Source organism: Neophocaena asiaeorientalis, unplaced genomic scaffold (assembly GCF_003031525.2).
Source record: "Neophocaena asiaeorientalis asiaeorientalis breed wild unplaced genomic scaffold, Neophocaena_asiaeorientalis_V1.1 scaffold206, whole genome shotgun sequence".
In the NCBI taxonomy this organism is placed as follows: Eukaryota; Metazoa; Chordata; class Mammalia; order Artiodactyla; family Phocoenidae; genus Neophocaena; species Neophocaena asiaeorientalis.
This window is the reverse complement of record NW_020174578.1, coordinates 2,412,572-2,437,448: the sequence shown is the minus strand read 5'-3', so window position 1 is coordinate 2,437,448 and position 24,877 is coordinate 2,412,572. Positions and strand designations below refer to the sequence as shown.

Genomic DNA, 24,877 nt, shown 5'->3' with positions numbered 1-24,877 from the left:
TTCTTATGAGGGGAGGTAAAAGGTGTTATAATGACAAAAATCTGAATCTGTAGATCTGAGGCCCTGAGGAAAAAACTGAACAGGGTCGGTGGTAGGTTGCAGGATCAGCCCTACAACTGGTCTAAGGTTCTGTTACAAGACTCCCAGGGACAGCTGGGAACTGGCCTTATTCTAATTCTGTAGCATAGAGTTAAGGAAGCATTTGGGCCAGGTTGTCAAGTTAGCCTGAGAAAGCTGAGGGTAATTAAGGAGGACTGTGTTTATGCCTGAGTGTCTCTACGATGCTCTGTAACCGTAGCGTACACCACATAATGCCAAGACTGATGAGGTTTACTAGCTCAGGTGAGTGGCTCCTTGGCATGTATCCCTCAGTCTATTACTAGATAGTGTTGCTGAACTCTCTGTTTTGTATCTTGATGGCATGGATTTCTTTCTTTACCCTTCAGATCAGTGTTTTCAAACAGTATTTGTAACAACTCATTGGTAGGTTGTAAAATCAAGTTTGTGATGTACAAGCAGCATTGAAAGAAATAGAATAAGATAGAAAATATCAGAATGCCCCACATGTAGAAAGGGAAATATGGTTTTGTGAAACCTTTGTGTTCCAGTATTATATACATATATTGGGTTGGCCAAAAATTTCGTTTGGATTTTTCATGACATCTTATGAAAAACCCGAACGAACTTTTTGGCCAATCCAATATTTAGATTGTGACATGTATATATATACATACATATATATGTTTTATATTATGTAAGACAATATAAAAAGTATTACTATTGGTTATAGTCAAAATCTGTAAGGCAGTGTTTTGGTTGACAGAGTGTCTGTGTGTGTTTTCTGTCAGCCTGAACTATTACTGACATCAATACAGTGGTCATCCCTCTGAAAAAATCCATACTTTGAGTAGCTCATATGATACTTCATTATTGTTATCATTAAATATTCAGGTAGTTAAGAATTTCTGATGCTATGGCTCACTAGGGAAGAGCTTGTAGCCCCTTCATGTAAGGCATACTCTAAGAGGCACACTTTTTAATTCTAATCCAGGACCATTGACACTGAACCTTTTCTATTTTATGAATGTAAACCTCCCTCCAGGGTGACTGTAATAGTGCCTTATAGTGGAATTCTGATATTTCGCCCTTTTGTATATGTCCCTGAGTCCTCCCTCCTGAAGAGTAAGACTTCTCACTCTTCTGAGTGATTCTGTGCGACCCTTCTGGTGACACACCTTTCCATTCTGGGTGGCTCAGAACCCTTCTGCCTTTGAAACTGAGTCCAAATCCTGCATCTTCTTTGTGACTCAGATCTCTTCTTTCTCTGTGTGACACTGGACACTACTCTATTTGCATTTTGGCAAAGAGCTTCTGAGTTTAGATCATAGATGGAATGTGACAATCCATGTCGTCTCTGAAGAGGACAGACTAACCTGAAAGAGCAGAGAGGGTTTGCTAAATTGTGCTCCACAACAGACTAAATTGGGCAGAGACAAGAGACAGGTACAGAGAAGCAGCAGGTAGAGGTGATTAACAGAGATTTCAAGTTAGCAAGAGAGTGTTCATCCACAGAAAGAACAAAGATCAGGTCTGCCTAATAGCTGACATGCTGGGACTCACTGAGTGCGGGTTTCTGGTTCTGACTGCCACTCAGTTCATTCTGGGAATGCCGGGGAATAGTTTCATGGGTTGGTCAATGGTAGCAGCTGGTTCAAGAACAAGAGAACCTCTTTGTCTGACTTCATCATCACTAACCAGGGTCTCTCCAGGATTGTTCTGCTGTGGATTCTCTTTTTTTTGCGTGTTACGCGGGCCTCTCACTGTTGCGGCCTCTCCCGTTGCGGAGCACAAGCTCCGGATGCGCAGGCTCAGTGGCCATGGCTCACGGGCCCAGCCGCTCCGCAGCATGTGGGATCTTCCCGGACTGCGGCACGAACCCGTGTCCCCTGCATTGGCAGGCGGACTCTCAACCACTGCGCCACCAGGGAAGCCCTCTACTGTGGATTCTCTTGATTGATGGTGTTCTCTGCCAAACTCTACGATGAATAATTTGCAATCATGCAGATTAGTGATATTTTCTGCACATTTACAAACCATCTGAGCATTTGGCTTGCCACCTGTCTCAGTGTCTTCTACTGCCTGAAAGTCTCCAGTTTCTCCCATCCTACGTTCCTCTGGCTCAAGTGGAGAGTTTCCAGGTTGGTTGTATGGATGCTGTTGAGTACCCTGCTCTTATCATGTAGCAGTGCCGTCTCTCTGATCCATGAATTTAAGATCTATTCTGTTCTCAGTGGAATTGATGGAACAGGGAATGTGACTGAACCCTTTAGAAAGAAAAGAAATGAATATAAGCTGATCCATGTTCTTGGGACTCTGTGGGACTTCCCTCCCTTAATTGTATCTCTAGCTTCCTACTTTCTGCTCATCCTCTCCCTGGGGAGGCATATGCGGCAGATGCAGCAAAACTTTACCGGCTCCAGATATCCAAGTACTGAAGCCCACAAGAGGGCCATCAAAATCATCCTTTCCTTCTTCTTTCTCTTCCTACTTTACTTTCTTTTCTTTTCAATTTTGACATGCAGTTATTTCTACCAGCAACTGAGGTGATTATGATGACTGGAGAAGTAATTACAATGTTATATCCTGCTGGCCGCTCATATATTCTCATTCTAGGAAATAATAAGCTGAAGCAGATGTTCATGGAGATGCTTTGGTGTGAGCCTGGTCATCTGAAGCCTGGATCCAAGGAACCCGTTTTTCCATAGAGCATCTGCGGGCACAGGAGGGAGCCTAGGGGTCCTTAGACCTGGCTCAGGATTACAGGGCTCTTCCTTACCCTCCCTTGGCACCACTTCTGTCACATCAGTAGGAGAGACACTGCTGCTTCATTCTGTCCCACTCGGGGACACTTCTCATGGCCTCTCCTTGTATGGTTGTTTTGGAGAGGGTGAAATAGTCTTTGGAAAGTGTCAGTGTGGTAAAACACTCACTATATAGACATGGAGTTGTATTTTAATAACTATCAGCTCAGCATAATGATCTGATTATTAACTTTAACTTAAAGCTTATACTGACTTGGATTTGAATTCTGGTTCTGTCCATTTTCCAAGACTTTTTGGCCTTAGGTGAGTTACTTTAATTACCTCTCTTCCCCCTTTTAAAAATGCAGACTGTGATACTGACCTCACAGGGTTTTAGAGATTCATGAGACAATGTGTGCCATCGTTTCAGCTCAGTGTATTGTGTCAGCATGCAGTAGGTGAAGCTGTTAGTGTAACAGACCGTGAATTGTGTGGTAACAGCAATTCCCACAAGAGGCCAGTTTCCACAAATCCACTGTGTAATGACAAGCAGTGGAATGAAAATCAAGACCCTTGGATACTAGGTTCTAATCCAGTCTGGTGGTTAAGTCATTTTACTTCAATTTCAGTCGTCCTTTGCATTCCTTTATCATTTTGCTAAAGTCGATTTTCAAGTCATTTTTAATTTTTTAGACTGGGCAAAAATCCCAACAGTTTTTTAGTTTGTTTAATTAACCAAGATGCATATCTGCTTTTAAAATTTCAGAGTTTTATAAAAAAAAATAAGCAGTTTTTATAAGTATAATCACTTTTATTTTAATAAAATTACGTAGGTATTGATTTCCTTCCTGTCACTGAACAGTGCTGACAAGTCAATGAGAATATTGTTGCTTGAGATCTCAAACTTGTAAACATATTTAGGACACATGGCAATTCTGAATCTGGATTTCTATCACTAATGGCGCTCTCAGGTATAAAGTTTTGGGGCTAAGAATGTGTACCAGACGGCCTGTGTTCAAATCCTGACCCTGCCCTTACAAACTGGGTGACCTTGGGGAAGTTTCTTAACCTCTCTCTATTTCACTTTCCTCATTTGTAAAATGGGAATAGTAATAGTATTTTTTCGATAGGTTGTTGGAAGGAATGAGTGAGTTAACACATGAAAACTGCTTAGAGTCCCACATGGAGTAAATAATCAATAAATACTGCTGTTATTATTATTGTTGTTATTTTATGAAGGGGTTACATTCTGACATAGCATGAAAGATCACCACATTACTTGGCATTTTGTCATATGTAACCAAAAATGAATTCTCGGGTTGTTCTGATTTATATATTCATTTTCAAAATTATAGACATTTTCAAAATGTCTTTTGGTCTGTATTGTTTGTTTTCAAATTGATACATACCTCTCGGGGCTGCTAGGAGAATTCCTAATACTGACATATCTTAAAATTCTCTTTCAAAAAGGTATCTGTTGAAACTTATAAGAATGATTTAATATTCATAATTCACTAAAAAAGAAGGATTCTGAAATGAGTACTTCTGTAATTAATAAAAATATCTGCTTCTTTTCAGCACAGGGAAGTTTAACGGTGGAATAACCATGCTGTCTCAGTTGGTGTCTGCTTTGTTCACCCTAAAGCCTGCTCTGGGATTCATCCTCACCCACTCTGAACACTCGTTCCTACTTCCTGTCACTTTGACAGCTTCTCTACTTAGCCCTGACTTTCTGATTCTTTAGCCCTTACCTGAGTTCCTGATTCTGCCTTCTGCTTTGGGTGTGGGGATTTTCTTCTCTTTTAATTGAACATAACATTTTACTAGAGATTTTGGCTTGGCTGTTGTTTGTTTCCTGGTGCCTTTGGCTAACTTCTGAAGGACTCCTCCTCTGACTGAGGAATTTCTCCTGAGGCTCCATGAAATCCTACCCTGATCTAACAGATTCAGATGTGCTGCAGTAAACTTGCTCAAGTTACCACTACTGTTCATTCCACTGGAGCCTGGAATATGGATGGAAAATGTAGAATTTCCTGATAGGGAGCCTGTTGTGGTAGTCCAATTGGCTGAGTGCAGAGTTTCCTTCCCTGGGAGTAAATGAAATCAGATTCATAGGTGTGGCATTCCCAACCCCTCTCCTGTTTCCGCTTTCAGAGAAATTTGGAGGTGACACATGGAAAAGCTCAGACTTTGTTATGCAACTTCATCAATACATGGACTTCCCTTAATCAAAGTCTGGGGTGGGAGTGGGTATATGGGTCTGAGTAGTGGGTGGGTTGCCGAGGAAAGGAGTCTTCTTGTTGGAGACACACTGAAGGGAAGTTTAGCTATTTTGGAGAGGATATGGTCTTCTGAATCTATCAGGGAAAATACTTAATTTGCCAGCTCCTCACCAAGTCCCAGGCCATGGGGAAGAACTACCTAATGCCTCACTCCCATTTTTGAGAAACCCTGGAAGCGGCCATTTTGTTCGTTTTGTTTTGCTTTCAATAAGTTAACTTTAGTTGCTAAATCCCTTAAGACTCTTAAATCTAGTTGTTTCATGCACAAAGGACCAGAGCATGGCTTGGTTCCCACACTGTGACCAGGGTCAAAGTATAGGAATGAGAATTGTCCCCACATTTGGAGTCCAGTTACATGCTGGAGCTTGTTCCTAAGCCACGTGTCTGTGCCAAGTGCATCTGTTCTTCAGTGTATTGCATGGGGCTTTAGCACAGGAATCAACAGCAACTTATGACAGTACCTCCTGAAACCTTCCAAGTTTCTACCAGGGCCCCCTATGTTCCATGTCTCGTGGAGCTACTCGTTTTTGATACTCTCTGACCTCTTAGGCCAAGTTCATAGCTCCTCACAGTTAATGAGATTGAACCATAGTTTGGTCCCAGGAGGATTATGAATGGAAAACAAACAAACAAAACCAAACTCGCCCCAAAATTACATTCCAACATTTCTTAAACAGTTTCAGAGCCTACCAACGCTCTTTACCTTATACCAATACAATATCCCTGATATTCCCCAGCTGTTGATGAACAGGGCTATGCAGAGGATCTGCAAGTTGTGTTTGTGATTTTCTTGATTTGGGATAAGTGGAAAGGAAGGTCAATGTTATTTGTTCATAATCTGTGAGAAGTTCTGTTTTAAGAAAGCAGAAGTGACCTTATAAACCTCCAACAAGTGCTGCTGCTGCTTGTATATTATTTTCTGGTATTTCTACATTTTGCTGGACTAGAAAAATGTATAATGTAGTGGCTAAGAATGTTAGTTCTGGAATCACACATTTGGGTTCAAATACTGACCCCACCACTTGTTAGATGCATGATCTTTGGCAAGTTACTAAACCTCCTTGGACTTCACAGTTTCCTTTGCTATAAAATAGGCATCCTTCATGGGATTGGTGTGAGGATTAAATGTATAGAAAGTGTTTTAGCAACTAAAGCATAGTAAATGCATAACAAATATTAGCTATTAGTAACCTATCAAGGGTTGAGCTGGAAGTATGTACCTCTTGGAGTCCTACTCTTATGACACTGAATCCATGAAGTTTATTGTTGCTGGTGGTATAAGGGGACATGATAGAAGGGAAAGCCTACTGTTTTCAGCCCCCAGGGGATGGTGGAAAGGAGAAGAGGGAGAAAGAAAAGGGATTGCAAGTAGGGTAGGTGAGAGTCCTGGTTTTCCTCCTCTTTGAGGACTGGCTGCAAGCTCCCTGTTTGCAGTCAGTAGGAGCAAAGTACAGGCACAGACTCAGCCTTGAATGCTGCAGGAGAGAAGCGTGGCATGGGGAGGATGTCTCAGAGGTTTTTATTTTTAAATCTGTAGAAGATGAACATTTTTCTGAACCTATTCTTTGCATTATCCCATTGGATTAAACTTTTCCCTCAACCACAGGTGGAGACTCAGGAGAAAAACTCTTAATACTTTTAGACAAAATTAGGAACCTTATTTTTTCTCGACATATCTTAGTTTGCAGAGTGAGTGAATTTTGTTGCCCACACTATAATTAAATCATCCGTGTAACTTGGTGGAGCTCGCCCAGTGACCAGAGTGATATTTCCAGGTTAACCCTGAAAAATATATTATCAGATGTTCATGAGTAGACTTTCTTGACATGTTCCGTCTAGCCTGGGTATCTGTCTGTTGCCAAATAGGGCACTCACAGCCACAGAGAGGGATGATTGCTGAAGCTTTCTTGGTTGCTCAGGTTTGCACCCTTACTGCTCAGCTGGCAGATCTCTTTGAGAAAGGGATGGGTTCTGGCTACCTGTCAGACGCTGCTGTGATATTTCGGGAATAAATAAATTCCTTACTCCATTTTGATTCTGGATTATCCTGATTCTAGTTCGTTCACTCGTACCACAGACATTTATTTAACACTCTCTCTGCACCAAACACTGTACAGATCAGTTCTTATTCTCAACAGCATTGCATCTAGAGGGTAATAAAGACACAGAAATGAGTATTCCATATCTACATCATTGAAACAGATGCTTCAGATACGATAAAGCAATCCTCTTATCACCAGAGGGTTCTGGCACAGGTGATCTTTGTCTCTAGATCCCTTTTCTGGCAGCCATGAAAATGTACTGCTCACTTCTCCTGCTGTGGGGAGCAAGGTTGACTGAGGGCTCTAGCTGCTGAGATCCACACTTCCTGCAGGTTGCTGTCAGCCAGTGATGGAGACTGTGGAGTACTAAGGTAGGTCTGTTCTACTGAGACATGAGACTCTTCCAACAGGCAATTTTGGCCCAAGGACTCTCCGTCAGCTTGGGTGAACCTTTTTTGGAACTGTGTTGCAGTCTAGGGCTCTTCGTATCCAATTCTTCTTCCTTCTCCCTCCCTTTTTATAGGTGTCAGACCTACATTGCTGTCTGAATACTCTATTCACCTTCCTTTGCTCCCTACCACCTAAAATCTCTTGAATGTCTAATCCTATTTAAGCCTATGCTTCTTGTCTTTTTAAAAGATATGTTAAGTGTTGTGTTTTCTCAAGTGCACTAGAATTTTGGAAATCATCCCAGATTCTTCCTTCTTCTTCAGCTTTAATATTCATTTGGTCACTAGATCCCTTTGGTTGTACTCTAAAAATTTTTCTCAGATGCCCCCCGCAGTCTCTTTTTCTGCTCTTTTCAACCCATCAGAATGACTGCAGCAGGATTTTAACTAGTTTCCTGTCTCCATTTCCATCCCCTTCCAGCAAAGCATTTCCACATTACTGGGATGTGGGCTTCATACAGTGAACATACAATCATGGCGCTCCTCTCTTAAAATCCTGCAGTGAGTCTCCATTGCTTTGGTTTAAGTCCAAATGCCTTAGCTTGGAATGAGAAGCCATTCATCACTTGGCCCCTATTTTCCTATCTGGTTTCATCTTCCAATTCCTTACTTTTTCAAAAGAACCTTGAACTACTTTAGTTCCCAAATGTCCATACTCTTCTAGCTGCTACACTCTTGCATAAGCTGCTTTCTTTGCCTAGACTTCCCTTTCTCACTTACCAGCTTTGTTAAATCCTCTTATCCTTCAAGACCTGTCTCCTCCAGGAAACTTTCTCTGGCTTTCTCAGATAAAGTTAAGGACTTATTCTGTGTGTTTTCCTAAAATGTTAGATCAGATTTCTGTAATGATTATTTATGTCCAAAATCTGTACCTATGGCGTAGATACTTCATAATCTGTCTCTTATTTATCTTTCCAGTTTTATCTGTCACCACTTCTTCCTCTCCTTGCATCCCCCCATTCTTCTGTTTTCTGAATTTACCACACTCTTTGTCACCTCTGAGTCTTCAGGTAGAGTTCTCCCCCTGTTCTAATACCCTTCTCCCTCCCACTGTACCCTTTGTTTTTCCTTATTATAGCACCTAATACACTAATCTAATAGTCTATTTGTCTCTCCCACTATTCTGTGTGTTCTTTAAAGGCAGGTTGGGCTGTGGGTGATTCTTCTTTGTTTCCCCAGCACCTAACGTATAAGGGACTGGCTGATAATAACAATTTATTGAATGAATGAACCAATGAGGGGCGGCCTAGTGTACTGGAAAGAGCTCAGTCTCAGAAAGACGTTCCAACTTAACCACTGATTTTCTGTGACGCTTGGCAGTCACTTACTCTCTTTGATCTTAGTTTTCCTCACCTGTATGTAGAAATAACCAGATCTCCCTCCTAGAAATGTTTTGAAGATTAGCTGAGATTTGTGATGCCTGGTACACTGCTGGGAACATAATAAGCACTCAAAAAAGTCCAAGAAATAAAGTTTTCTTCTTTCTTCCTCCTAAGCAATAGTGGTACTCTTTTGAAAACAATTCAAAGTTTGTCATTCCTATTGATCCGTGACTGATCTCATTATTTAAAGCCTTCATCAAATAAACTAATTCACCCTTTTGCTTTGACTGTTTGCCCTAAAACTTTCCCTACAGATCTGCCAGGTAGTGGAGTTTGGACTCCCAGCTGCAGCACACCCACAAGTGGGTCTTCTTGGTTTCCAGTAAGTAGTCAGACTTACAAGACTGTCTTAGGCCACTCTGGCAGCAGTGTACTCAGATGGGTATAGTTCAAGGATCCAGTTCAGTAGCAGGCAAGTGTCAGACCTTCTTTTGCAGAGTCCTTGCTGCCAGTTATACAGTTCAGGTGCAAGGAGAAGAGATCCGCATTTGGGTAAGGGTGGAAGTTTCCCTAAAATAAACGCCTCGTGTCCCAAAGGATCCAATTTCTCTTGTAATAATTTCATAGACATAGCTCTCAGGCTTGAGCCAAGGGATACACACCTGAGTCATCCATCACACTCAAGGAAGCAGGAGGTCTCCGTAAGATATTTATATTTAACTGAAGGTCAAATTCTCATGCAGGGGGAGAAAGGATTTTGTTAACACTTTTTCCATAGTGACCCTTTTAGAAGTAACTTCAGATGGAGCCAGCTTACTTGTTGTTCTCGCTAGCCAACATGATCACATCTTAATTATAGTACCTCCTGCTACCGAGAACCCAACAGCTTGGTATATCAACCTCTGAATTGGGTCTGTTACTGCCCAACACTGGGTTTCCCCCTCTTTTTTGGAACATTTAACACTTTTTCTTTTAATTGAGGTATAGTTGATTTACAATGTTGTGTTAGTTACTGGTGTATAGCAAAGGGATTCAGATACATACATATATATATCCATATATCAGCATACATATGTGGGTGTATATATATTCTTTTTCAGGTTTTTTTCCATTATAGTTTATTGCAAGATATTGAATATAGTTCCCTGTGCTATATAGTAGGTCCTTGTTGTTTATCTATTTTATACATAGTAGTGTATATCTGATAATCCCAAACTCCTAATTTATCCCTCCCCTACCTTTCCCCTTTGGTAACCATAAGTTTGTTTCCTATGTCTGTGAGTCTGTTACTGTTTTGTAAGTTCATTTGTATCGGTTTTTAGATTTCACATGTAAGTGATATCATATGATATTTATCTTTCTCTGTCTGACTTATTTCACTTAGTATGATAATCTCTAGTTTCATCCATGTTGCTGCAAAGGGCATTATTTCATTCTTTTTTTTATGGCTGAGTATTATTCCATTGTATATGTATACACCATGTCTTCTTTATCCATTTATCTGTTGATGGATGTTTAGGTTGCTTCCATGTCTTGGCTATTGTAAATAGTGCTGCTATGAACATTGGGGTACATGTATCTTTTTGAATTAGAGTTTTCTCCAGATATATGCCCAGGAGTGAGATTGCTGGATCATCTGGTAGCTCTATTTTTAGTTGTTTAAGGAACCTCCAGACTTTTTTCATAGTGGCAGCACAACTTACATTCCCACGAATGGTGTACAAGGGGTCCCTTTTCTCCACACCCTATCTAGCATTTGTTATTTGTAGACTTTTTGATGATGTCTCTTCTGACAGGTGTGAGGTGATACCTCATTGTAGTTTTGATTTGCAGTCCTCTGATAATTGGCGATTTTGAGCATTTTTTCATGTGCCTATTAGCCATCTGTATGTCTTCTTTGGAGAAATGTCTATTTAGATCTTCTGCCCATTTTTTTTATTGGGTTGTTTGTTTTTTTGATATTAAGCTGTATGAGCTGTTTGTATATTTTGGAAATTAAGCCTTTGTCAGTCGCATCGTTTGCAAATATTTTCTCCCAGTCTGTAGGGTCTTTTCATTTTGTTCATGTTTCCCTTTGTTGTGCAAAAGCTTACATGTTTGAAAAGTTCCCTTTGTTTATTTTTGCTTTTTTTCTATTGATTTGGGAAACTGACCTAAGAAAACATTGCTATAATTTATGTCAGATAATGTTTTGCCTATGTTCTCTTCTAGGAGTTTTATGACATCATGTCTTATTTTTAAGTCTTTAAGCCCTTTTGAGTTTGTGTGTGTGTGTGTGTGTGTGTGTGTGTATGGTGTGAGGGAGTGTTTCATTGATTTACATGCAGCTGTCCAGCTTTCCCAACACTGCTTGCTGAAGAGACTGTCTTTTCTCCATTGTATATATTCTTGCCTTCTTTGTCGAAGCTTATTGACCAGCGGTGTGTGGGTTTATTTCTGGACTCTCTGTTCTGTTCCATTGATCCATATGTCTGTTTTTGTGCCAGTACCATGATGTTTTGATTACCATAGCTTTGTAATATTGTCTAAAGTTTGGGAGGGTTATGCCTCCAGCTTTGTTCTTCTTTCTCAGGATTGCTTTGGCAATTCTGGGTCTTTTTGTGTTTCCGTATAAATTTTAGTATTATTTGTTCTAGTTCTATGAAAAATGTCTTGGGTAATTTGATAGTGATTGCATTAAATCTGTAGATTGCTTTGGGTAGTATGGCCACTTAAGCAATATTAATTCCTCCAATCCAAGAGCCTGGGATATCTTTCCATTTCTTTGAATCACCTTCAGTTTCCTTTATCAGTGTTTTATAGTTCTCAGCGTATGTCTTTCATCTCCTTGGTCAGGTTTATTCCTAAGTATTTTTTTGATGTGATTTTAAAAGGGATTTTTTTTTTTACTTTCCCTTTCTGATATTTCATTATTGGTGTAAAGAAATGCAACCAATTTCTGTATATTAATCTTGTATCCTGCTCTCTTGCTGAATTTGTTTATCAATTCTAATAGTTTTTGTGTGGAGTCCTTAGGGTTTTCTATATATAGTATCATGTCATCTACATATAATGACAATTTTACCTCTTCCCTTCCAATTTGGGTACCTTTTATTTCTTTTTCTTGTCTGATTACTGTGGCTAGGACTTCCAGTACTATGTTGAATAGAAGTGGTGAGACTAGGCATCCTTTTCTTTTCCAGATTTTAGTGGGAAGGCTTTCAGCTTTTCACCTTTGAATATTATGTTGGTTATGTATTTGCTATAAATAGCTTTTATTATGTAGAGATAAGTTCCCTCTATACCCACTTTGGTAAGAGTTTTTATCATGAATGGATGTTGAATTTTATCAAATGCTTTTTCTGTGTCTATTGAGATGGTCATGTGGTTTTTGTCTTTTCTTTTGTTGATGTGGTATATCACAATAATTGATTTGTGTATGTTGAACCATCCTTGTGACCCTGGGATGAATCCGACTTCATCATGTTTTTATGTGTTGTTGGATTCAGTTTGCTAATATTTTGTTGAGAACTCTTTCATCTATATTCATCAAAGATATTAACGTGTAATTTTCTTTTTTGGCAGTGTCTTTGTCTGGTTTTGGTATCAGGGTGATGGTGGCTTCATAGAATGACTTTGGGAGTGTTCCCTCCTCTTCAGTCTTTTGGAAGAGTTTGAGAAGGATTGGCATAAGTTCTTCTTTGTCTGTGTTTTAGAATTCCCCAGTGAAGCCATCTGGTCTTGGACTTTTGTTTGCTGGGAGATATATATATTTTTTTATTACAGATTCCTATTTCACTTCTAGTGATCGGTCTACTCAAATTATCTGTTTCTTCTTAATTCAGTTTTGGTGGGCTCTGTGTTTCTAGAAGCTTGTCCATTTCTTCTAGGTTGTCCAATTTGTTGGCATATAATTAATTGTTCATAGTATTCTGTTACGGTTTTTTTGTATTTCTGCAGTGTCAGTTATTCTTCCTCTTTCATTTCTTATTTTGTTTATTTGAGTCCTCTGTCTTTTCTTCTTGGAAAGCCTGGCCAGAGCTTTGTCAATTTTGCTTATCCTTTCAAAAAATAAGCTCTTGGTTTAATTGTTTCTTTTCCTATTTTTAAAAATCTGTATTTTATTTATTTCCTCTCTGATCTTTATTATTATTCCTTCTGCTGACTTTAGGTTTTGTTTGTTCTTCTTTTTCTAATTCTTTTAGGTGGTAGTTTAGGTTATTCGAGATTTTTTTCTTGTTTTTTGAGAAAGGCCTGTATTGCTGTGAACTTTCCTCTTAGGACTGCTGTTGCTGCATCCCATAGATTTTATATGGTTGTATTTTCATTGTTATTTGTCTCAGTCAAAAAGGATCTTGCTGTGATTTATGTCATAGAGTGTTCTACCTATGTTTTCCTCTAAGAGTTTTATACTCTCTGGCCTTACATTTAGGTCTTTAATCCTGTCTCAGGTATTTTTTAATTTCCTCTTTGATTTCACCATTGACTCTTTTTTTAAAAAAAAAAATTTGTTATTTGGCTGTGTGGGTCTTAGTTGCGGCATGTGAGATCTGTAGTTGAGGCATGCGCGATCTAGTTCCTTGACCAGGGATTGAACCTGGGCCCCCTGCACTGGGGAGCGCAGAGCCTTAGCCACTGGACCACCAGGGAAGTCCTCCATTGGTTTTTTAGTAGCATGTTGTTTAGTCTCCATGTAATCGTTTTTTTCTCATTTTTCTCTCTGTGGTTGATTTCTAGTTTCATGCCGTGTGGTCAGAAAAGATGTTTGAAATACTTTCTATCCTCTTAAATTTGTTGAGGCTTGTTTTGTGTCCTAGTGTGTAGTCTGTCCTAGAGAATGTTCCATGTGCACTTGAAACGAATGTGTATTCTGTTTCTTTTGAATGTAATGTCCTGAAAATCTCAATTTAGTCTAACTGTTCTATTGTGTCATTTAGTATCTCTGTTGCCTTATTGATTTTCTGTCTAGAAGATCTGTCCATTGATGTGAGCAGGGTGTTAAAGTCTCCTACTGTTATTGTATTCCTATCAGTTTCTCCCTTTATGTCTGTTAGCATTCGTCTTACGTGTTTAGCTGTTCCTATATTGGGTGCATATATATTAACGAATGTAATATCCTCCTCTTTTGTTGATCTTTCTATCATTATAGAGTGTCTTTCTTTCTCTTTCTTCATGGCCTTGGTTTTAAAGTCTATTTTGTCTGATAGGAGTATTGCAACCCCATTTTATTGTCATTTCCATTGCATGAACTATCTTCTTCCATCCCCTCACTTTCAATCTATCTGTGTCCTTCGCCCTGAAGTAGGTCTCTTGTAGGCAGCATATTGTAGGCTATTGTTTTATTATCAGATCTGCCGTTCTCTGTCTTTTGATTGGAGCATTTAGTCCATTGACATTTGAGTAATTATTGATAGATAATTATTGCCATTTTAAACCTTGTTTTGCAGTTGATTTTATATTTCTTCTTTGTTCCTTTGTTTTTCTTTTTTGTTTTTCCTTTTGTGTTTTGAAGCTTTTCTTTGTATTATGCTTGAGTTCTCTTCTTTTTGGTTTTTGTGAATCCATTGTATGTTTTTGATTTGTAACCACAAACTCTGGTTTTCAAGTATGGAACATTTAATTCTTATATCTTACTCCATATTGTTTATTCTGTTTAAATGTGGTAGTTATAATATTTTAACTTAATTGCTTCAATGTAGTAATCTATTTTGTAGATAGTTAAGTAGAGATATGTGCTCTGATATAATCTTTGCTTTAACTGTTGCCTTGCTTACTCACTCTGTGTTACTTCTTTGATCTGGGCGTGCCTCTGTCAGTGCCCATTAGTTTTGTACAGAAAGCTAGGTTCTAGATCAGGGAGTTCCTCCAGGCTTGCCTTCCTGTCGTCTTTCTTAAAGAGCCTCAGGAATTTACTCTTCTCTTCTGGACCTGGTAATTTTCATATCTTAGCTCCTTCTTCTTATCTGTTCCTATTTGGATTTGGTAATAAGACTTTGTATGCATTGCCTTGCTGCTAGTTTGGTAACCTACATGTGGCTGCATCCAGGATTGTGCCTTGGCTTCCCCCAACTGCTGGAGTAGGTAAGAGTATCATACTCTTGCACTCACTCATGGTCTTTGAGAATGTAATTTGCCAGGCATATTGTACCCTTTACTACCTAAGAAACTACAGGGAAACCGGGCAATGACATGACTATCTATTTTGCCCACAAAACTATAACTGAAACATTACTGTGTATCTAGTACCAGAATACTTTGATTGGCAGTTAAATGCCTGAGAGAAAGTAGCCACATGTGTTCTAAGCATAAACCAGGTCTATAAAGGAAACACATGAAATGGCTGACATTTCTTTTCCAAGAAAAAGCAGATCACAGCAAATTATTATGACACAAGTCTATATAGGTGCCTGGGGAAGAAATGAAAGTAAAAGAATCATCATGAAAGGGTGAAACTAGTTGAAAAAGGCTTTCTCCAGGAGGTGTGGGGTTCTTGAACTTAATCTATTAGATAACTGTAAATTGCTATAGATGCTAAGGGATGAAAGGGTGAAATTGGCATGGCCAGAATGACAGATGGAGAAAATGGTTGCAACATCAACAGATGAGAGGAGAGAGAGAGAAGTTGGATTTGGGTAATCCGTGCTTTTGTGGTTGGGGGAGTGGATGGGTAGGAGGGAGGCATGAGAATTCCCACCATATTCTGGGGTTGCTATTAAGAAAGGCTGCATTCACTGTGAAACAAACATGCTGGACTGGAACTCAGTCGTTTGCTTTTGAAGTCCTTGGAGCCTGCCATAATTCCTCGCTCTAGCTTTCCTTCTCTTGGAGAAGTGGACTCCCAGGTTCACCTTGGCTGTTTTAATTAGGCATTTCTAGGGAAAACAGGATATGAATGAAGAAATAGTAATGCAATCCTTGGAAGATTTGCATCTCAGTAAAGCAGCTGGCTCTTAGACCACTGATTGCTCATTTGTCACACTGGGGAAAATTTAAAAAGGAAATATCTTTCCTGGCTTGGTACTGGTGCCTACTTGGACCTTTCAATATTTTTCCTGCTCCCAGCATCAACACCGCAACTGCTGAATCCTCAGTGACTAAAGACACTTCAGACATTCTTTTCTCTTTCTTTTATTGTCTCAGTGATTTTGACTTTTGTAGGACTCATCGTGAATCTCTTTATTGTAGTAGTCAGTTACAATACTTGGGTCAAAAGCCACAGAATCTCTTCTTCTGATAGACTCCTGTTCAGCTTGGGCATCACCAGGTTTCTTATACTGGGACTGAATGCTGTTTTCTTCATCTCTGCAAATATGGAAAGGTCAGTCTACATATCCATTTTTTTTTCCTGTCATGTTGGATGTTTTTGGACTCTAATAGTCTTTGGTTTGTAACCTTGCTCAATGCCTTGTACTGTGTGAAGATTGCTAACTACCAACCCTCACTGCTTCTCCTGCTGAAACAAAATCTCTCCCCCAAGATGCCCTGGCTGCTGCTGGTCTGTATGCTGATTTCTGTCTCCACCACTCTCCTGTATGTTGTGCTCAGACAAAAAGCACCCCCTTCTGAATTTGTGGCTGGGAGAAATGACACAGTATTTGACATCACTGAGGGAATCTTGTCTTTGGTGACCCCTTTGGTCTTGAGCTCATTTCTCCAATTCATCATTAATGTGACTTCTGCTTCTTTGTTAATCAGTTCCTTGAGGAGACGTATACAGACGATGCAGAGAAATGCCGCTGTTCTTTGGAATCCTTAGACTGAGACTCCTGTGGGTGCTCTGAAGCTGATGATATATTTCCTCATACTCTACATTCTGTATTCACTTGCTTCCCTGCTCCATTATCTCCCTTCTTCTGTAGGGATGGATTTGGGAGCCAAGTCCATTTATGTTATCATTTCCACCATTTACCCTCCGGGACATTCTGTTCTCATTATTCTCACACATCCTAAACTGAAAACAAAGCAAAGAAGATTCTTTGTTTCAATAAATAGTGGAATTTCAATAATAAATGGTGGCTAGAGTCACCTCATGGGGCGCATGATTTTGTTGGCAGTTTTCCCAGCTATCTGAGGAATTCATTTTTGGAATTGCTGATCTGACTCCCTAGGCCTTTAAGTGCCTGTATTTCAATTCATTCTACAATATATTTTTGCTAATATTTTAAAAGTAGACACTTTCTGTAAGAAACTTGTTTGAAGCATCGCTTATCATGTATTTTGCATGGGTGTTGCATACCTGGATCATGGAAGTCACCACACTGTTCCATGGCTACTGAAGTTTAATGGGAAGTTCCCCAAAATAAAGCAATACATTAGAGGGCACATCATTAGTTAAATTTTTGAGGTTTAGCTGAGGAGCCCTGGGTAAGGGATCAGCAGTGGGTAAATGGTCATCAGGAGCCACTAGACTGGCTTAAAGCATGGCAAGAGGGTGCAAAGAGGAAAAAGAGGAAAGGAAAGTTTCAGAGAGAAAAGGGAGGGAAGAGAAACGTCAAAGGAAATAGGTGTACATTGTGTCAGATGCATAGAAAAAGGGTCCTCAACTTGCTGAGGGACAGTAAGTGAGGTATTACTACCAAGAAACTCTAGGACTGAATTTCTAGATTTGTTCTGGAAAGAAGGGAAGGGCCAGAGTTGATGAGTGGAGGGAAGTGGTTAGGATTGAAGAAGCCCAATCCAGGATGGTTTCAAGGATCTTCAAATCCAGGGAGCCAAATTCAAAAGCATGTGCCAAAACGTGACATTAACACAATCCGAGTGCCCCTTTACAAAAGATTGTACCCTTCATATGATATGGGATTCAGTAGAAAGCCGAGAGGAGTCATGGGACTGGTGGTGGGAACACCTGACTTTTGGTGAATTTATGTCACCTCTGTGTGAATTTATGCACTGAGATTTATGGGCACTGCACAGTTCTCCAAAATGCTGAGCTTTTTGTTTATTTGTTTGGAACAGCAGGACTATGGCTACAGAGGAATAGGAATCTGAAGATGGCATATTGATGTTTTGAAATGGGAATTGGGAAATAATAATTTATATAGTTTTTTTGGTGTTTATAGGATATGTAATATTCATCACAAAATAAATAATCTTAATAAAATAACATTCTCTTTATTGAAAAAGACCCCGAGAAATCTCCAAATTTTACAATTTACCTGATATTTCTCATTCCAGCCACCAGAATCCTGACTACAGTATTCAGTAAAGAACCAATAGTTTATACTACAAAACCTGGAGGTATTCATCATGTTAGAATCTGAATATTAGGAGATAAATGGATTGCTGAGAGCAATTAAATGTACACTGCGACATAAGAACTCTAAATGCATAGCAGAAGCCCTCATGGACCCCAGTATCTGTTCTTTTCCCCCTCTCTTAAATAGTTAACGGAATTTTTAGCTACTTGGAGTTTTTGGCAGCTAATTACATTTTACAGCTTTTTCTTATAAGTAGGTATTGCCGTGATTTCTAGGTGGCGCCCCCAGAACAGGTATATGCATTCCCTTCTTTTCCCTTCTCCTCCTCCTATGGGCTGGAATGCCGATGTAATGATTGGCCATCTTGCACCACACAGATGAGGTGACTGCCTGGAGATAGTGGAGCAGTTATGCATGCTCGAGTTGGCTGTATGGTTCCCGGAGCTGCCATACCTCAACTCCAGGACCATTCATGAAAAATAAACATCTCCATTCTTTCCGACTCTGTAGTTTGGTGTTTCTATTGCCTTTTACTCAAATAATTTATACTGTACCATAGATATGTACAATAGTGTATATCTGTATGATGAAGGAGTGTGTATTTAGCATTTTGTAGTCAAAGAACATTTTTATATGACCTGATAAAATACTTATTACTACTAAGTGAAACAAAAACATGTATATGCAAAGAAAATTGAAAACAGCAATTATTTTTAGGTAGAAAGTTTTGAGTAATTTTTTCCCCATTTTCCAAGTTTTCTATGATGAACATGTATCTCTTTTGTAATCAGAAGAAAACACATACTTTAAAATATTAACAGTAAGTATCTGTCTGTCTGTCTAAATGATCAGTGGGGTCTTCTGATGTCAAACTCCTGTCTCTCCTCACTAAGAAAGGCTGAGTGAGTAACCATTCTCCTGCTTTGTCTGGGTTCTTTTTCTAGTATTGACAAAGTTCTGCTGATTCATTTCTTGAGTGTCTTATATTGTATTCATTTATTTCCCATTTGGACTGGATGTGTTGTTTTTGTATTAGGACTGTTTTGCTGTTTGAAGATCTTGAGTCTTTGCTTAGACACTTGCCTAAAGTCCTTCTTGGGCATAGTTTTTTAGCAATGCTGTGGGTTTGGAGTTTTGCTGGTTCCAATATGTTCTTCCACTAGGTACTTATTAATCAGGAGTTTAAACATTGTTTTGGAGTTTATTTCTTCAAAATATGATAACTTACAAGCTCTCTAATATATATATGCAATATCCTGCATCTCCCTAAATTCTCTACCTATTCAGGAAAGAGAGGGATGTTTAAAACTCTTTGCTGAGAAGAGTCACTTTCTGAAATGAAGGGCAGGCACGAGGGCAGTGTCCGTATGACATCCTGAAACATTCTCTGTGGTAGCTATAACTGGAGGCATTGTTATTTAACTGTTAACTGCTACAGGTCAAATTACTGTCTGGGCTACATTTTCACATGTTATTTTATTGGTTCCTCACAATTTCTTTGGTAATGTAGATATATATTATACCCAGTATATGGATGAGAAAATTGAGGTCCAAACAAGTTAAGTAAATGGCTCACAATAGTAAAACTAGGAGAGGGTAGATGCAAGGCTCCAATTCGTCTTCTGATTCTAAAATCCACTTATTTTCCCACTGTATCAGAAGATGAGTGGAAAGATGTAGGGACAGAGTAGAATCATGCCCAATTATAAAGCTTTATTTCCTAGGACAAGAAGAAAATATTCAAAATGATGTCTGAAGCAGGATGTATCCAGCCTGAAAATCCATGCTGGGCTGCTGTCTCTCTCTCTATCTATCTATCTAAGAGAGAGAGGTAGGGGAGGTATGAAAATCTTGTGGGTGCTTAGTTTCTTTCTGAAATAATTATCATGGGGTACTGTAGACACTGGGTTTTTAGGCCCTGAAATTTATGTGAGATATATTTTTAAAACAACAAGTAGGAACATTAAAGAAGAAACCATTTTAAAATTTCTTTTGAATACAGCTACTTGGGAAGGAGTAGAAAGAGGGTGGGAAAGTAGATACAGTTCATGTAAGAAGTAAAGGAAATTCTTGGCCATTTCAAGTATTTTAAAAGTTTCTTTATATTGCCTAAGTTTCACTTAAACATATGTGACTTTGGGTTTCCCTGATCATTGTTACCAGCATTCTGTTGAGACATTTTCAGTTGTTCCAGCTGTTTAAAAAGAAAAAACACTAACAAAGAAAGAAGGGATTAAGAGGAAGAAGGCAGTAGTGTTGTAAAGCATAAATTGATTGTAACTTTTAAGATAGCCTCAAATGCCAGGATCTTCTGGTAAAACTGAAGCTTACTGAAAGCGTTTAAAATAAGTTTCCCAATAATGTTCTTTTTTATAAGTTAAAGCTGGAGATGGATCCTCTAATCTAGCCCACTGCTTCTAAGAGAGAGCTGGAGGTGCAAGGGCTTTCTTTCAAATTTTGTATGCCCTGCCTCCCATTCTTCCTGGGTGTGGGAGTAGAAGGTAGAAGTGGTAGTTTGACAAAACTCCCTAAGGATTAGATAACTGGCCCCTGGCCAGTTTTATTCCTTGAGTGAAAAAGGATGAAAAGAAACTCCATGGATGTGTGAGAATTTGCCTGGCATGGAAATTAACAAGTAGGTGATAGGAGTTAATGGAGGTTAGGGTGGGGAGAGGGGAGGACCGCACACCATCCTCCCCAAGCAGTTGGGGTAGGTATAAGTTCAGTCTTCTGGGGGAGCACCAGTAGTAACATCACGTCAGAGCAGCTAGCTTGCTCTTTGGATTATGGCTGTGGGATATATAGGGTCTGGGAAGAAAGGCAGGACTGTAACTCTGTCAGTAGGAAGGAACACGAGGCCCTGGGTAATGGCTCCATGTGTGTACAGCTTGCTTGCAAATGAGGTGTCTGAACACAGGTACATCCTTGATTTGTTTGATAATCTTTCTGACCTATTTTAAATACAGAAAATTATCTGTCTCAGTTTTGCTGCTTTCATAGTTGGGACAATGACTATATAATGATCTGAATTCAGGGATATCAAGAGAAGAAATACTTAAATATATTGATATTACTCAGAAAAATCTATCTAACTCCCATCTTCCCCTCTGTATCTTTGACTTCTCTGTCTGTTTTTAAAGGCCTGTCATAATCAGGCTCCTATCTTTACTCTTGCTTTCCAGAAATTCTGGAATTGTGCAGAGCTTACCACCTTTCTTCAGAAGCACCAACCCAGTTCATGTATTTGCATACTGTGAATAACAGCAGACTTCAGCTGCTCTCCTACTTTATTGACAGGAGTGAATATGGAGAGAAATCACCAAGGAAGGAAAGAAAAATACTAACATTAATTTCTAGGAACCAGGCTAGGTAATTTCATACGTCCTTTTATCATCACAATAGCCCTGTGAGGTAAGCATTATTATCAAAACTTTTATAAAGAGAAACCAGGAGCTCTGAGAGGTTAATTGACTTGTCTAAGGACCTAGCTACATTATAACTGGTTGAGTTGGGAAGTAAACCCAAATCTGTCTGACTCTGAAGCATGTTGCCTTTCTATGAGTGGCCACAAGTGCCCCTATTTGAATTCCCCTTACACGGAGCTGGTCATGTGGTTTGTGTCCCATTGAGGGTTGGTGCTAGCATGAAACTGTGGACACTTTGCTTCAGATGAGCAGATATCCAGAAAGCCCTGTCTGCCATCTCTTGTTGCTCGACTCTTTTCTCAGCATGATCTTGCAATGTTAGGAGAAAACCTCCACCTCCCAAACCTCCTCTAGAAAAGCACAATCCTCAAATTGTTAAAAATGTAATTTTCCTGCAAACAGCCTTATGTAACTGAGTTTTACATAACTTTTCAAAAATAACGTTTTAATTTTTAATTTTATTTTATGTCATAGAAAAGTTGCAAAGAGAGTATGTAGCAGTCCCATATTCCCCTCTCTCAGCTTTTCTGATGTTAATAGCTTACATAACCTGGTACATTTGTTAAAACTAAGAAACCAGCAATCACACAGTAACTGTTAACTAAACTACAGACTTCATTCAAATATTACCGGTTTTCCCACACGTGTTCTTTTTCTGTTCCAAGAATCCAGGATCTCACATTGCGTTTAGTTGTCAGATAGTTTTAGTCTCCTCTGGTCTGCGATGTTTCTCAGTCTTTCCTTGTTTTTCATGACCTTGACAGCTTTGAAGATTACTGCTCAGGCATTTTATAAAATGTCTCTTAATCTGGGTTTCTCTGATGTTTTTCTCACAGTTAGACTGGAGTTGAGGGCCTTTAGGGAAGAGTACAACAGAGGTGAAGCACCCTTCTCATCACATCACATCAGGGGTACATGATGTCATCGTGACTTATCATTGGTCCTGTTAACCTGGATTGCTTGATGAAGGTGGTGTCTGCCAGGTTTCTCCACTGCCTGGTTACTCTACTTCCCTTTCCAGACATTCTTGTTTAGAAGTAAGTCTCTAAGTCCAGCTTATTCTCAAGGGAAGGGGCATTAAGCCGTGCTTCCTAGAGGGTCTCCCAAATCTTGTCTACTTATTTCTCGTCCCAAATTTTCATACTTACGGAAGCAGAGAAAATAGCTCCTGCTTTCTTATCTGCCAAGTCCCCTCACTACCATTTACTTTTTCTACCCCAGCAATGCTGCTGCTGCTTATACTCTTATTGTGATCCTTGCTGCATGCAGGCCATGGAGGGTGGAGTTTGGCACTTCATCCTCCCTGCAAATACCTGAATTCCAGTACCCAAGAGGTGGTACTGACCCAGTGAGCGAGAACTCCACCTCTTCATGAAGTGGTGGGGAAGAAGCTGGAAAGACGATGAATATGTGTACATTTATAGCTTTTGTTCCTATTACACATGCCAATTAATAACATGCTTAATTTTCTCAATTTCTGAATTTTTAGACACATGCTGTACATTAAGAGAAGAATTAATTTGCTCAGGTTAGCAGTTGCTACAGAAGAGTTGCCTTCTAGATGCCATCTAGTGGCAATGTAGGCACAATTTGGGGCGGCATTAGAAAAGTCTATGTCCAGGAATACAAAATGTTTGAGTCCCTGAGATATATCAGATGTAGAACAGGAGATGGAGCTGTACTTAGTCTGGCAACTTGTGGGGGGAAGGCATTTTTTTGGATGAAAGTGGCAGACCTTAGTCTTTGAAACCAAAGTCCCTTAGCTGCTGCTTCCTCCTTCATGTGGCTTTTATGCCTGGGCTAGCCTCTCTGCCATCATCTCCAGCTCTTCCCCCTCTGAGCCCACCACTGGCTCATCCCTGAGACACTGATGGCTACACGTCCCTCTGTTCTGTCATAATGGTCATGAGGAATCAGACCTGTTGAAGGTGTCCACGACATGGGAGAAAGATCTAGTCAGCCCTTACTCTAGAGAATTGCCAACAGTAAAATTAACTTCCTGTAAAATTGTCAAGTTAATTACATTTTTGTTCTCAATTCTTCTTCTCATTTCTTCTTTAATTTTGAAATAAAATGAGAGAGTAACATGCAAAATAGAATAGAAACCAGAGCTATTGCTCTCTAAGCAATGCAAAGTGCTTATTTTAGTAAACTCCAGAAGTCAAAACTGAGTTCTCATGTTTTACATGGAAAGGATCACATTTTTCTAAATTATTGCAGGTAATCCATTTCTCTTTGCCAGTAGAGACTGTGTATCCCCTGATGAGATGAAGTAGAAAATAGGTATAATTTTGAGATAATGTGTGTGAAGAAAAAGATGAACCTGTGCATTAATAGCTAGATAAAATTTTTAGACAAACATTATTCTTATTAGAATTAACTAATTATCTCAGTTCTCTACATGGTTTAGCCTTTCTTAACACCACTTGTAAAGCAGCCCGTCAAGAAACCATCTTTATATTTCTAGTGATTTTTTTTTTTCTTTGAGCCCAGAACAGGCTTTCTGGATACACGTCAGTTGGCTGCCATGCTTTGCATGAAGTTCCACTGCTCAGGACCTCAAGTGCGGCAGGGTGGGAGAGAAGGGCAGTTTTGTTTGCCATCCAAAAGTCACTGTAGAAGCCTTGCTCTTGGAGAGGTTCATGCCTCATCCAAGTTTTCTGGCCAGTGGCAGTTATGACCTTCCCCTCTGCCTCTCCACAGCTGCAGGCAGAGTTCTCAGGCTCCAGGCCCTCAGCTGGGTGGGGTGGTGAACAATGTGTGCAACCTGGCAGCAGGGCCTGCTCCCTGCTGTGTTCCTGTGCCTCCTCCACTGCCTGGCACATGGTAAGCGCTCTGCACGTCTTACCTAATGGATAGAAATCTGGTCCCACAAGCGATTATATTACTAGTAGAACAGCTGAGGCCCAGAGAGGGTGCTGGCTTGATTGCAGCTTCATAGAGTGCCCAAGGCAGCGCTGGCACCTGGAACAGAACCTTTTTACTACACCCGTGCTGCCTTCCTAAGAAGCCTGGCCTTTCTCCTTCTTTCCAGTCCAATTCCACTTTCTTCTCATTTCCTCATAGTTATTTCTAGCCTGTTTTGAACACTGTACTGGTTTTCTATTTTTTGTGAAGCAAGACAAATTTAGCAGCTTAAAACAACATCCATTTATTATGTCACAGTGTCTGTGGATCAAGACTCCTGGCACAGCCCACGTGGGTCCTCTGTGTAGCGTCTCACAGGCTGCAGTTAAGATGTTGGCTGGGCTGTGTTCCTTCTGGGGCTGTGTTCCTTCTGGAGCTGTGTTCTTTCTGGAGCTTGCCAAGCTTACTGGTTGTTGGCAGGATTCAGTTCTTTGCATTTGTAGGACAAAGTCCTGTTTTCTTGCTGGCTGTCA

General features: G+C 39.8%; 2 protein-coding genes across 2 annotated transcripts; both read left to right on the top strand.

The window, feature by feature from the left end:
- The first annotated feature begins 1,606 nt into the window (after positions 1-1,606).
- Positions 1,607-2,765, top strand: TAS2R3 (taste 2 receptor member 3). Its single transcript, XM_024758081.1, is given in 4 exon segments — positions 1,607-1,685; positions 1,688-1,784; positions 1,992-2,581; positions 2,584-2,765. Coding segments are annotated over 4 exon segments (948 nt in total).
- A 3,605-nt stretch (positions 2,766-6,370) lies between these two features.
- Positions 6,371-16,867, top strand: TAS2R4 (taste 2 receptor member 4). The gene is given in 6 exon segments (XM_024758080.1): positions 6,371-6,451; positions 9,211-9,278; positions 9,394-9,448; positions 15,976-16,209; positions 16,212-16,836; positions 16,839-16,867. Coding segments are annotated over 6 exon segments (1,092 nt in total).
- Positions 16,868-24,877: the final 8,010 nt, after the last annotated feature.